Here is a 12,591-nt window from a genome sequence, read left to right on the forward strand (position 1 = left end):
AATGCGCATGCGCAAACCCTCAAAACTGAAGAGAAGTACTTCCGGGGGAAGGTCGATTCAACGAGCTGTTTACAGCAGCTCAAGTGTGCGTGTGTGTTTTAGAGTCTTATAGGACTATCATCATCACAATGTCGAGTCAGACTTCAAAAGTGGAGTTTAAAAGTAAAGGTTTAGAGGTCAAACTGGGATTAATTTCACGGCTTCAACAATTATTTACTTGCAGCTATCTCGGACTTCACATGAAGGTCTAGTTTATACCACTTCTTCATCGTCGTTCTCCTGGGCGAGCAGACGAAGATCGAGCTGTCGGCGAGCAGGAGAAGTGACAGAGACTGAGAGTCAGGAAGTCAGGAGTGACTATTCGCTGATTATTGTTAGTCGCCAAAAATTGGTTGTCTGCTGCATCAGGTGTGCACGTAACATGGACAGAAACCTTTTGCAGCGATTGCCTTTGCACGATACCCTCCGTTAGAGTTCAGTAGCCAAAGCATCATGTTTATTGGAAAGTTTATTTTCGCTATTTTTGCATTCTGAACCGATTATTAGCAGAAAAGGATTTTGCCAACTGCCCTAAAAAAGACTCATGTAGTGACGTCACTCACAGATACAAAAGCTTAGAATAGAAGACGCATACATTTGAATCAAAATTAAACTGTAGTGTAAGTTCTTTGCGTTCTGTGAACGAACGTCAGTTATTACAATGCCACGTCAGTGTGCAGCAGTTGGGTGCCATGAAAAGAATGGACTGGGAACACCCTTCAGCTTTCACTCTTTTCCAAGGGATAAAGCCTTGAGGAAAGCATGGACCTTGAAAGTAAACCGTATGGATGTGAAAACAAAAAGACTTTGGCAGCCGAAGGATTGTGACGTCTTGTGCTCTAAACACTTTGAACCTTCATGCTTCCCAGATAAGTTACGATTGGCTAATACATTTGGCTTCAAGTTCAAGGCAGATCTTGTACCTGGAGCAATACCAACAATATTCCACCATAATGAAGCATCTAGAAAACGAAAGCAAGAAATCTTAGACCAACAGTCAGCTTCAGTGAAACGCCGACATAAGAAACGGGTCAGTAGCAGCAGTGCACTGTTGGATTTTACATATACTTGAGAAAACATCTTTGCATTTGCTTTAAAAAGTTGCACAAATTATATGCTGTACTTGAAAGCGACGTCCTGAAAGAGTACAGCCAATACAAATACTTCAGTCCTATTTCTATTAGTTTGCTCAACATTTGAAGTGCCCACCACTATGCTAATTTTGAGCAATGTTTTCATTCCCTTTTAAGAGTTGCATTAACATGCACAAAATTGTGACATTAAAATTATGTTGCATCATCAAGGTTAATTCACACCACTTGTCTTTAAATAATTGCAGGTGATGAGCGAATTGCTGGCATCTTTAGAAGGAAAAGAGCTCAAAGATATGAGGAGTTTGGCTAGCACTCACTGCCAAGATGCGCAGGGATTACATGACCGATCTGGGGTGGAAACCAGTCTGCCACAAGTCATTTACCTTGTACCACTTGTAAGAATTATTCATGTTTTGTTTATGGAAGTCTTCTCTTTAATGCCTTGAACCTAGAATTATTCACTTCATAGATAGGTGTGTAAATCTGAATAAGAACAAATATTCAAAAATTATGGAAGCTCATTAAGAAATATTTCATTAATTGTTGAAATTATCCCTTGGAGCCTAAATAAGCTTTTAAATAATCATTACTTTATTTTTATCTTCAAAATAAGATGGTATAATGACTCTTTCCCATTTTTAGCTGGTATTCAACACTGCACAACAGAATATGAATGGCAAGATTAGTAACTTTAAAAGGGAGCTGGAGACTGAAGAGCCGATTTATGAAGCTCAGCAGCAGAAAGAGTGTGCCAAGATAACGATAATCAAAAGAGAAGCACTATCTGACAAGAGAGAGGAATTTCATGAACATCATCAAACTTTAAATGCCGATGTCAAAAAAAGGGAGGTGCAGAACCAAGAGGAACAAATTACAAAATTTGAACAGCAGATAGACTATGTGAAGAACATAAAAAAAGAATTGAAGATTGAACAAGAGGAGCAGCTTCTGAACACTTTTAAATATGCAGACTTTGTAAGTACCATAAACATGAAAATGGAGTGTCCGATTGACAATGATTAAACAGAGTAAATGTGTTATTTATTGTGGTATCAAAAGCATTATGTTACTGATTTAGTAATTAACTTGTCCTCTTCTTGACTGGTTACTTTTGTTGTCACTAGGAGTAATCATTCTTTATATTTTTCATTTTGCACTTTCACCCATCAGCAGTGAACATCTTTTGTGCACACATCATATGATTTATCATATATTTAGTTATCAGCATTTGAAGTCATGGGTCATTCTTTCTTTTCACATATTCAGAGGATTTATTAATTTTTGTGTTGTGACAAAGTAAACTCCATAACTATAAAAGCTACCAAACAGTTTTGGAGTTTAAAAAAAAAAATGTCTTTTTTTGTCATGGTAGCAAATGTATTACACAGACTGCTAAGCTTCATGCAATATCAGACGTGACTCTTTAGGTTATCATGATCACTATAAAATAAAAATGCAATGCTGGAAATTAACCATCGATCAAATAAACATTTACAGAAGTTTATCTTTGAGAAATGTGTTTATACTTTATTTACAATAAAACAATTGTAAAAATTAACTCTAATGCACCCATTCAGTAACAGAATAACACAGTGTAGATGGCAATGATGGAGAATGCTATCCTACTAAATTTTGATTTGGAGAAAAGCTTACCACTATCAAGTGAATTCAGTTTAGGCCCCCCCCCCCACACTTTTTTTTTTAACTTATGTTGGCCTTTAAGATGACTTAAGTACAACAAATACATGGCTTAAAAATGCACTTTGACATTTATTGGGAAATCAGTCTGCTCACAAACATCACAACAAGCATAGGCCATCACTTATTACTCTTTAAGATCACAAGATAAAATTTTCAACAGTCTTTTGTGAAATCTTTCAGTCTGTATTATCATCACTCAGTGAACTTTATCTTCTTTTACTGATCTTTTGCAATGAGGCATCCCAAAGGCAAAATTAATAGCAATCAAGAGCAGACTGTCATCACTACTATTAAAAGCTGGGATACATTAAATATTTTGTTTAAATCAATAAGCATGAGCTACATCCAGCTGTTTTTAATAACAGCATATTTCCAGCTCTTATCTCACTTACTGATTACTTTAATTTGAATATCAGAGCAAGTGTCTGAACACTCCTGGTATATGATAAATTTCAGTCAAGACATCTTTCACATCCATACCATCCATGTATTCATCAGCTGCCAGAACTGTATCTTCCCCAAACCAAAAATTTGGTCATGCTATGTCACACATTTGTTTCTCACAACATAGTTGCTAGATTATGTGGCTGCAAGAGGAAATTCTGCGTTGTGAACATTTTGTCCTGCTGCCTCTGCCTTTGTCAGATTTTTTTGGTAGCATTTTAAACTACAAAGTGGCACTTTGGTCTTGGAGCAGGTGTACAATTTGACGTTCGTGCAACCCTCCACTCCACACAAAACTGGTGGTTTAGGTAACCTAAAAAAGAAAAGGGACAAAAATATGTAATAGTGTTTAAACAAGTATCATATCAACTAGATACTGACAGCTGAGGTGAATTAATGCATTTCTGCCTCTGACAGCTGGATCCTCAAGATGCGTTTATACTCATTTGAACCCCTTAATCCTGGCAACTCGCATCGTGATCTGTTTCATGACTTAGTGAATAATAATAAATTGATGTACTTTTCACAATGCATTTTTACCTATTTTGTGATGTTTTTACTTCAAAAATAAAATGGGGCTAATGGAATCTAGAATTATCTAAAATTAAAAAAAATTTTTAAAGATGGTCGAATTAGGTGCAGAAATGAGTAATAGCTGTCAGGACCTATAAAAGATTCAAATAAGAATGCTCACGCTGCTACTTTGGCTGGAAATGGAAAGGGATATCCTTGTGGAATCGATACAGAAATTCCATCCATGTTGTTCAGATATCGCACGCGTGGGATATTGGTTCGTTTTGACCCCCGACCCTACAATTAAAACAAAAAGTTCATAATGACAAGACTAATTTTTCAACATAAATCTTTCAACAACAGGAATACAAGATATTGAGAATTATATGAGAATATGACCAAATAAAATAAGCATGATGAAAATTTAAAAAAACAAACTACATAACACACATAGCCAGTCCACAAGAATAATATGTAAAACACATTCCCCTGTGTGTATGTGAGCAAAGCACTACACACAAAAAACTACAAGCAAACAGTCATAATAAGTAAAGAAGAAACAAAGATCAGCAAACAGATGACACCAACTAAGTGCATGAATGAAAATGAAGAATTTAATTTGTGCACTTGTAACGTGCAGCATTATGGCCGAGATAGGTCACACTCTCTGGGCTGACCAGTAAATGATAAAAGGAAGACAATGGAAGGTTAGGCACACTAAAGAACGCGGTCAATGCAGCCTTGCCAATGCATGGAATCTTTGAGTCAGTCAAGTTCTGCATCCAAAAATATCTGAAAGTTATTACGACATTTGTATGGAAGGTCATCTCACAATCGTTGGTGCATTGGCCCAACTTCGCATATAGACATATCATTCCATCAACACAACTCTTGTGACAGGTAACGGTCATTGTAAACTGAGCGTCATGAAGATACCTGATGTCAGTCATTGCAGAGTTGCCTGTATTGCACGAAAAGCTTGCTGTGATAGCTCGACATCAAATCTTTCTGAAGCAGCTGCCAGAAGGTAGAGTTTGAAGTCGACACTGCCGATGTGTAGAGTGTAAATCTAAAATCCAAGTAATGGCAAGATGGCGCAGATGTGACAGTACAAATTAAATAGCACAGGAAAAGAAGAAAAGTGGTGCAGTAACAGAAATCCACACAGGAACGTAGCAAATATCGTAACAGATGTACTGATGAACATTAGGCACTAAACTTTGCCCAGATCAACAGGCAAATATTAAAAGTGAGGGAGAGCAGTCACCCTCTAGCCAGTTAGGCGAAAGGATATCACTCTCCTCCAAGAGTGAGTGGAACTGTACTGATTATGAAAGATATTTCTTAAAGAGATGGGTTATGAAGCCCCATTTGGAGGCTGTGAATGAAGAGTTTGAAGAGAAAGGGGCAGAGAATTCCAAATAGTGGGGCCTGAGAAGGAAAATGAGTGTCTAACAAATTTCTCCTATCTGAAGCCTGGCACAGCAAAGAAGGTAACACTAGCTGACATCACGTAACTGTAATTTTCAACTACAGAGCTTTGTCCTTCCGTGGTATATCATATGCAGCCTAGACATACACATAACCTTTTATACACCAGAATGAATTCCCACATCCAAATTTGTGAAAATGCATGTGTCCTCACAACCATACATTAACTATGAAAGGTATCTGTTAGGAATAACATTCTCTGTCCTGTACCTTGGGTCCTTTACTCTTTGTTTCTTGTTTTTTCAGCAGTCTTTCCAATGTTTGTTTCTGCAAACATATTGCCATCTCAGTTTGGTTAAATAAAAAAACAAAACAAAGGTATCTGTGTGTGTGTGTTAGAAAGAAACAGATCAGATATGATTTGAATGATGGAGAATGAATTTGTAAGAAGCATCTAATGCCTGCTGATAAGTGTATACTCAAGTGATTTCCTCATTGTTAGAACATTTAGTCTGCCTTTGTTGATAAGACACTATAAGTAAACATTTATTATTATTATTAAATGACTACCAAAAAAACATAAACCAAAATACTTAAAGGTTCCACTTGAAAAAAGAAAAAAAAATCAGACAATAAATAAAAAGAGGTGCATGTAGTTTTCTTAAAATCTTCCAAACAAATCTATTAGACACATTTGATAAGACTGACTTTGTCTTTTTCCCTCTTCTCATGAGCTTGCTGACGTCGTTTCTTTGCACGTTGTTGCCGTCGCTGTAACTGTTCTTCTGTCAGCTCTACTGTCTTGTAACCTAGAAGAAGAAGTCAACATGCCATTTGCCATAAGTGCATTTTTATCAAGATTTTCAGGTTCAAGCTAAGTTAATTTGGAATTTACCACGCCAACTCTATGCACGACACATGAAATAATGCTGGACGATAGAAGATGACATGTTTTGTGGTAGTCGTGGTGGTGGTAGTAGTATTGCAATAGGCCATCTTCATTTTTCATAGTTTCTGCCAAAACCAAGTTCAGAAGAAAGTTCTTGGATGTATGCAACACAAAAACTGTTCTGGTATAAAGCGGAAATTTGTCTGCCTACTTCTCCACTTCAGTTCATCTATAGTAAAATAGATAATTTACCCCCATTTATCTGTAAACTTTTGACAAACCTGATGGAAGTTGCTGCAGCTCCACCTGATGGCCATGCAAAAGTGCCCTCTGTCAAAAATTTTTAAACAAATTCTGAAGGTGAAAGAATGAAAGAAGTGCTTTGATGCCTCACTTACCATTTAATATTTAATCTTAGATTTCACCAAAATGCCCCTTAACAATGTTTCATTAAATGCTGAAGAACATGTGAATACATTCATTAAGTATAAAAGACAGCTGTGGGTATGAAAACACTTTATGATAATGGAGTGGACTTTTCAAACTTATGGTGTAAGACTCTATGCTTGTATTGTAATGCCTGATTGTGGATGCAAGAGACAGCTGTATAAATGAACCCCTTCCCTACACCCAACCTCTCCCTATAAATTTCCTACATAAACCACCTGCGTACCTACAGCCCCATCTCCCACAACTTTGCTTCCTATTGGAGCCTTACCAGATGTACCATTATTTGATTACAAAAAAGTAATGTTACTAAAAATGAAATCATGAAGAAGCAGTTACTTTACAAATTCTCAGCTTCCAGCAAATGGAACAAATTAGAAATAGACTACAAATGATGATTAATTTTTACAACACACCTGTCGCACTGTAAGAAGGCTTGGATCACGTGTCTTGGGAATCTCCCCATAGTCGTCTAGCTCTCCTGCTTCCAGTGCATCCAGCCATGCCTGTTCTTCATCAGAACTGCCTTCAAATTTTTTCTGGCTTCCTGATCCTTCTCCTTGGCCACCAAACCCAGAAGAAGCTGAAACACAATGATGGTGTTCAAGTTGTGCATAAGTACAAGAAGTGGTGACAGCGGAATGAATTTCTTAAACCTTTACTTATATTTCTTTACAAAATTCATGGCTGACATCAAGCATCCAAAAAGATAAAATAACTCAGTGCCAAGACTTCAGAGCTTTATCAATCCTTCATAGCTACTGATCCACTCAAAGATGTTATTCATATGTGATTCTTAACACGATTACTATTTTCTGCATTTACAAAATAACAACAATTCTTTTACATAAGCTGAACATAGACATATCTGTTACTTAAACTTACAATCCCACTGGTCATCTGTGACATTGATGATAGCATCATCCTGTGTGTCTTCATAACTAGATCTGGATGCTGGATCAATTGAAGTAACGCTGTAGGCAAATAACAATGGCTTCATATTAATTTTTAGATAGTGAAAGCATAATGATAAAAAGAGTAAAACCAGAGATAATGCATATTTTAATGGACAGACTACTAGTTCTGTTTGTTAGTACTTTATGCTCAGTCAAAAACTAAGAATATATCACACAAGATAAACTGACAAGGAAGATCATTTACTTTTTGGTTCCAAGCGTCTCTCCACCAATTTTCAGTCTGAGTTTGATAGAGGTTTTAGGAGAAGTCACTTCTGGAGAACCTGCACCTGGTTCCTCTAGTTCTGATCGCCGATGTTTGTGCTTCTTTTTATGCTTCTTGTGCTTTCTGTGCAGTGGATCTAGAAATATTTGTAAACACATTACTGAGATGTGTTTTAATAAATATATAACCACTAACTGGTTCCTATGTATGATCTTGTCGTCCTGGCTTATTTGTACCCATTTCAAGTTCTAACAAATTACGCTTAAATAACTGCCAACATCAAAAACATTTGATCCACAACTGGTGGCAACATGTTCATACTTATGGAAGTCTCTAAATAAACAGATCATGAAGCCAAAACAAAATCAAATTTTACCAAATATTTATAAAATAAATTAAAAAAGAAACTTCACATTACCTTAAATTACAGGTTTAAACAGTCAAGTAACAAAAAAAATACACTTTTTATAAATACCTGTGGTTGGGTCATCCTCGTTTGTAGCTTGTGTTTCTTTACGTTTGCCCATTTTCCCTTTCTATAAAAAAAAATGATTTAAATAATTAAATGTTAATCTCATTTTCTTTAAGTGGCTAAGTGTATTCGTTCTTTTATAAATACGAACTTGAATTTTAACGCAACACTACATAGCACATTGTGCTACAGATTGTACACAGTCACCAAGGACTATAAACAGTAACAGTAAAGTTGTAGATTCTACTGGTACATGTATGGGATACATATTATTTCTACAAATAATTCGAAGTAACCTTATTAAAAATGTGCATTACAAAAATAATTTAAGCGTATTTCAAATCGAATTCATCAATTTATCACACAGAAACCTACACAGCAAAATTCGTTGCATGTATCTCCTTCAGAGTACCTTCCCTTTCATATACTCTCCTCAACATGGACACATGAAAGTGCTTACATGCTATACAGAAAATAATAATAAATGTAAAATTTGTAAATCTCATGCTCACACTCCTAAAAAGCATGCTCTTAGCGCCTAAGAACATAACATGGACAGCATACGAGAGACAGGAAAACAAATAACATATAAACAATAAAAGAATAAACAACATTACTAACAATTTATGAAAGAATAAAATACAGAAAACGCAAAAATGAACCAAAGAAGCACTGCATGAGAGTAACATGATATTGCAAAAGGAAGACGAGCAGGGAAGGGTGTGAAAAATAACTAGTTTTGTGGGAAAGGATATTTGGAGTAATGCTCACGGACGATGTACGTGCGTTTTCAGTGCACGTTTAATGATTCAATAGTGGGTAAAGGTGGCGGATATGGAAAGGGAGATCAGATCCATTAATTGTTTCGCTGCACAATAACTAAAAATCCTGTGGCCATTGTTGTTGTTCTGATGACAGGAAGAGTAAAGAGACGATCATCAGACGTTCTAGCTGGGACGTAAGGGAAGAGCAGTTCAGAGAAGTAATCCGGGCAGGCCGCAGGCAAGAATTTAAATTATAAAACACAGCACGGACAGTTTGTACTGGACGCCAGAACGGATGGGTAGCCAGAGCAGAAAACGAAGGAGAGGGTGGCATGATCCCATTTCCTATAGTCCTAAGCACAGATGTACAGCAGAGTTCTGTACGTACTTCCTGGAGTTTGTGAAGAATGTGTGCAGGACAGCCAGCAAGCAAGATCGAGCTGCAGTAAACAAGGCTGGATAGAACAAACGCACAGACAGGAGTACGTTAATAAATTGGTAGCCCGCGTAGACAGGGTGTGACGGATGGCGCTGATCTTGCGTAGCTCATAATAGGCACACTGACAGCTATAGATCAACTTGTTTCGCAAGAGTCATGTCTGCAGTGACATTGACAATAATGAATCCCATATTCCTGGCGGAGGACGCAAAGGTGGGGAACCTTTTCATGAGAAACACAAAGTGTCTATACAGTCTACACACACAGACATATATGCTTGTGCACGTTCACAGACTCATAAACCCAAACGAATTGTTACCAGCCAAAGCTTTTTCATTTGTACTTTGGAAACCCATGAAAGGATAATGTTAAACATTTGTAAGCCTGAACTGTTTACAACTGTGTACAAGGTACGGAGGAAATTCGACGATCGTTTTTCCATTGTATGACCATATGTACATGGTCGAAGACGCAATACGCGTATCAACAACCGACATGCATGCATAATTCTCCCAAACTGTCCATATAGGCCACGGGCATCCGAGGAGGAACATAATATCTATCCTGTAATGTTCTAAATTCATATGTGTCCTGTCTATCACACAATAGACGTTCATTCCTTGTCCTTTAAAATTTACATTGTTAATATGATTCACTTAATAGAAATTTATGTTGCTATGAAAAAGCTCAAATAATTACTTAAATTAGCGGGGCAGATAAAATGATTTGGGCCAGACGTTACCCACTCCTGAGGTAAAGGATGACGAGTGCAATTAAACCATGGACATGTTTGATGACTTTATAGTATCATCTAACACCCTGGCGTTTGTCCTTTAAATTATCAGTCGTATGTCGAGGAAGATCAGCCAAAGGGCCTCAGTCTTCCAGAGAATGACAGAACATACCCACAAAAAAGCCACAATTCTGGCATGCATCAAAACATAGCATCCTCATCATGAGCGGTTCTGTTGGCAGTAGAGCCCAGTGCACCCTGCCAAGTACTGTCACTCTCTCTTAAGCAAAGACAAATTATTGGCAGACCTAAAGACACTGCATGTGCCACAAACACAAGCTACCACAGGAGTCGTCTGCATTGGAACAAATGACTGCAAACGGGGTCACATCCTCGGCAACTAGGTGTGGCAAAACATCGATCCTCCCACTCTGCTTCCCTACAGAACAAGAAATCCATGCTCGGAGCTAGGATCCTACTATATATCCTTCCTCCTACCATCTACTCCAACAAATACATTCAAGTCGCCTCATTATTGACAAAGATGTGGACAGCACTGACTTTGCATAAAGAATAAATCCTTGAATCTTTTTTGTAGATACTTCGTCTGACTCGAGGAACATTCTGTAAAAATGAGTTAATAATTACTACCTTTTACATATTTTAACCTCCCGGTTCTCCCTTTAAGTTGTCGTTCGACTATGTTTGTTACATTTGGAGGTCAGCTCTCGAGATGAAACTGTCAGTCATCTGAAGAACATTCACAGGTCCGTACAGTTTGATGTCGAGGGAGATTGGAGATGCCAGACATAATGATGTAACTTCCAGTATTGGTATTGGTATTGGTGGTGCTTTAGTCTGTTGGGCCTTGTCCTGGGGTGGAAAATTATCACCTGGTCTAATCTGGACAGACGGTGGTATCTGTCTGGCGGTTAGGGTGGTCTGTGCAAGGCCTTGATAATGGTTTTCATTTCTGTTAGATCGACTGACCTTGTTTTCGTCCTGCCTTGCTTCAGCTCCTAATTTTGCCATTCTGTCAGCCTGGTCATTGCCTTCAATACCACAGTGTGAAGCTATCCACTGCAGTATAATTTTTAGGCAATTAGTAATTTTCAATGCTGCTGTCAGCTTAGGTAGCCGGTTATTGTTGGCGATTTGACCACCTGTGAGTCTGACCTTGCTCTCCTGCTGCTGATGCTGTTCACAGGTCACAGCAGGGCTTCAGCTTCGGCTCTGTAGTTGATGCAGTCCGAGCCTGTTGCTATGGCCACTGTCTGCCCATGTCTGTCAGGGTGCTGAATGTATACCCCAGCTCCTCCATTTCGAATCGCGCTAACCTAGTATGCATGCTTATTGGGTGTCTCTCTTTAACTCGTACGTTTTCGCTGTTATGGTAATTTAAGAATTCAGCTTAGTCTCCCTCTTTCTGGGGCAAAAGTTACATGTGAAAAAAACCTGTTGCTGTTTGCTTTGTTTCCTGCCAGCCCGGTATATAAACAATTTTTATTGTTATTGTCCCTTCCCTTTCTCACTCAGTCTGTCTCTGGATTCGCACATAGGTATAGATCCACAAACAGTCAGTTTTCATTATTAGATAAATGTATCTAGCAAGAGTATTCTGTACTTCTCATGTGATGCCCCATATCCTGTAGGGCTTTCCGTGGTGAGTGCATGTACACCTCGGACCACATTTAACAGCACGAGACCAAGCGTCGACCATTTCTTGTTAAGAGGTGAATAAGCATTGCGGTGGTGTCTAGGTTCTATCTCGCTCTTCCCCCAACCCCCACAGCCCACCATTGCTTTTCATAGAGGAATTTCTGAAGCGACAATGTCAACATGTGTTCAAAATGATTTTTTTTTTAAAGCTGTAGAACTAGCAGTAACTTCGACAATACCCACGTAGCCCGGATGTCCCGTCTCATAGTAGTACTACGGATGTGTATATAGGTAGATTGCTGTCTGTCTGCCAAGACCAACACTTGGCCTCTGGCCAAGTTCTCCGCTATTAGTCTCGGCAAGCCTAAACAAAGAATGTGACTAAACCGGAAGCTTTGTAGTATCATGCCTCGTCCTAGTAGTTATTCTGAAATGTGACGAAACCGGAAGCTTTGTAGCATGCTTTGTTTTAGTAGTTAACTGGAAAAAAAAATCGTCTGCCAGCAGTCCAGTAATATAAGTTCGTGGACAAACTATTGGCTTATATTGGTTTCAACACACACACAAACATCGCCACACTGCTTTATTCATGAGACATTGTCCATTTTTAATGAGCTAGCGTGTCTCTCTCTGTGTGAGCGAGCGGTGTGCTAGTAACTTTCATGCAACGGATGTACATGTATGTTGATTCAATGTTAACACTCTGCGTGGGCTTGCACCAATAAACACTAATTAACTAATACTAACTTTTAAACAAATCTGGAGATGGCGCAGCAGCTATCAA

The 12,591-nt window shown here is 38.2% G+C and overlaps 2 protein-coding genes across 2 annotated transcripts; one reads left to right on the forward strand and one right to left on the reverse strand.

Moving 5' to 3' along the window:
- The first annotated feature begins 41 nt into the window (after positions 1 to 41).
- On the forward strand, positions 42 to 2,738 carry LOC112562824. Its single transcript, XM_025236357.1, has 3 exons — positions 42 to 1,069; positions 1,379 to 1,528; positions 1,776 to 2,738. The coding sequence occupies exons 1-3, from the start codon at positions 701 to 703 to the stop codon at positions 2,154 to 2,156; spliced, it is 900 nt and encodes a 299-aa protein (XP_025092142.1). The 5' UTR covers positions 42 to 700; the 3' UTR covers positions 2,157 to 2,738.
- A 145-nt stretch (positions 2,739 to 2,883) lies between these two features.
- LOC112561476 (INO80 complex subunit B-like) lies at positions 2,884 to 12,073 on the reverse strand. The gene is made up of 11 exons (XM_025234001.1): positions 12,047 to 12,073; positions 11,139 to 11,345; positions 8,216 to 8,276; positions 7,720 to 7,876; positions 7,444 to 7,532; positions 6,975 to 7,141; positions 6,393 to 6,441; positions 5,931 to 6,031; positions 5,493 to 5,549; positions 3,973 to 4,088; positions 2,884 to 3,591 (listed from the first exon to the last, which is right to left on the reverse strand). Exons 1-11 carry the CDS (start codon positions 12,071 to 12,073, stop codon positions 3,414 to 3,416), a joined length of 1,209 nt encoding a protein of 402 aa, XP_025089786.1. The 3' UTR covers positions 2,884 to 3,413.
- Positions 12,074 to 12,591: the final 518 nt, after the last annotated feature.

Source organism: Pomacea canaliculata, linkage group LG4 (assembly GCF_003073045.1).
Source record: "Pomacea canaliculata isolate SZHN2017 linkage group LG4, ASM307304v1, whole genome shotgun sequence".
In the NCBI taxonomy this organism is placed as follows: Eukaryota; Metazoa; Mollusca; class Gastropoda; order Architaenioglossa; family Ampullariidae; genus Pomacea; species Pomacea canaliculata.

Excerpts from the sequence above, each read along its gene's own strand:
- LOC112562824 (XM_025236357.1), top strand. The coding sequence starts at position 701 with ATGCCACGTCAGTGTGCAGCAGTTGGGTGCCATGAAAAGAATGGACTG. Across the intron at positions 1,070-1,378 it reads AACGCCGACATAAGAAACGG|GTGATGAGCGAATTGCTGGC; the intron begins GTCAGTAGCAGC and ends AAATAATTGCAG. Across the intron at positions 1,529-1,775 it reads TCATTTACCTTGTACCACTT|CTGGTATTCAACACTGCACA; the intron begins GTAAGAATTATT and ends TCCCATTTTTAG.
- LOC112561476 (XM_025234001.1), bottom strand. The coding sequence starts at position 12,073 with ATGAGACGGGACATCCGGGCTACGTGG. Across the intron at positions 6,442-6,974 it reads GCCTTCTTACAGTGCGACAG|AGGGCACTTTTGCATGGCCA; the intron begins GTGTGTTGTAAA and ends AATTTTTGACAG. Across the intron at positions 6,032-6,392 it reads GCTGCAGCAACTTCCATCAG|GTTACAAGACAGTAGAGCTG; the intron begins GTTTGTCAAAAG and ends TTCTTCTTCTAG.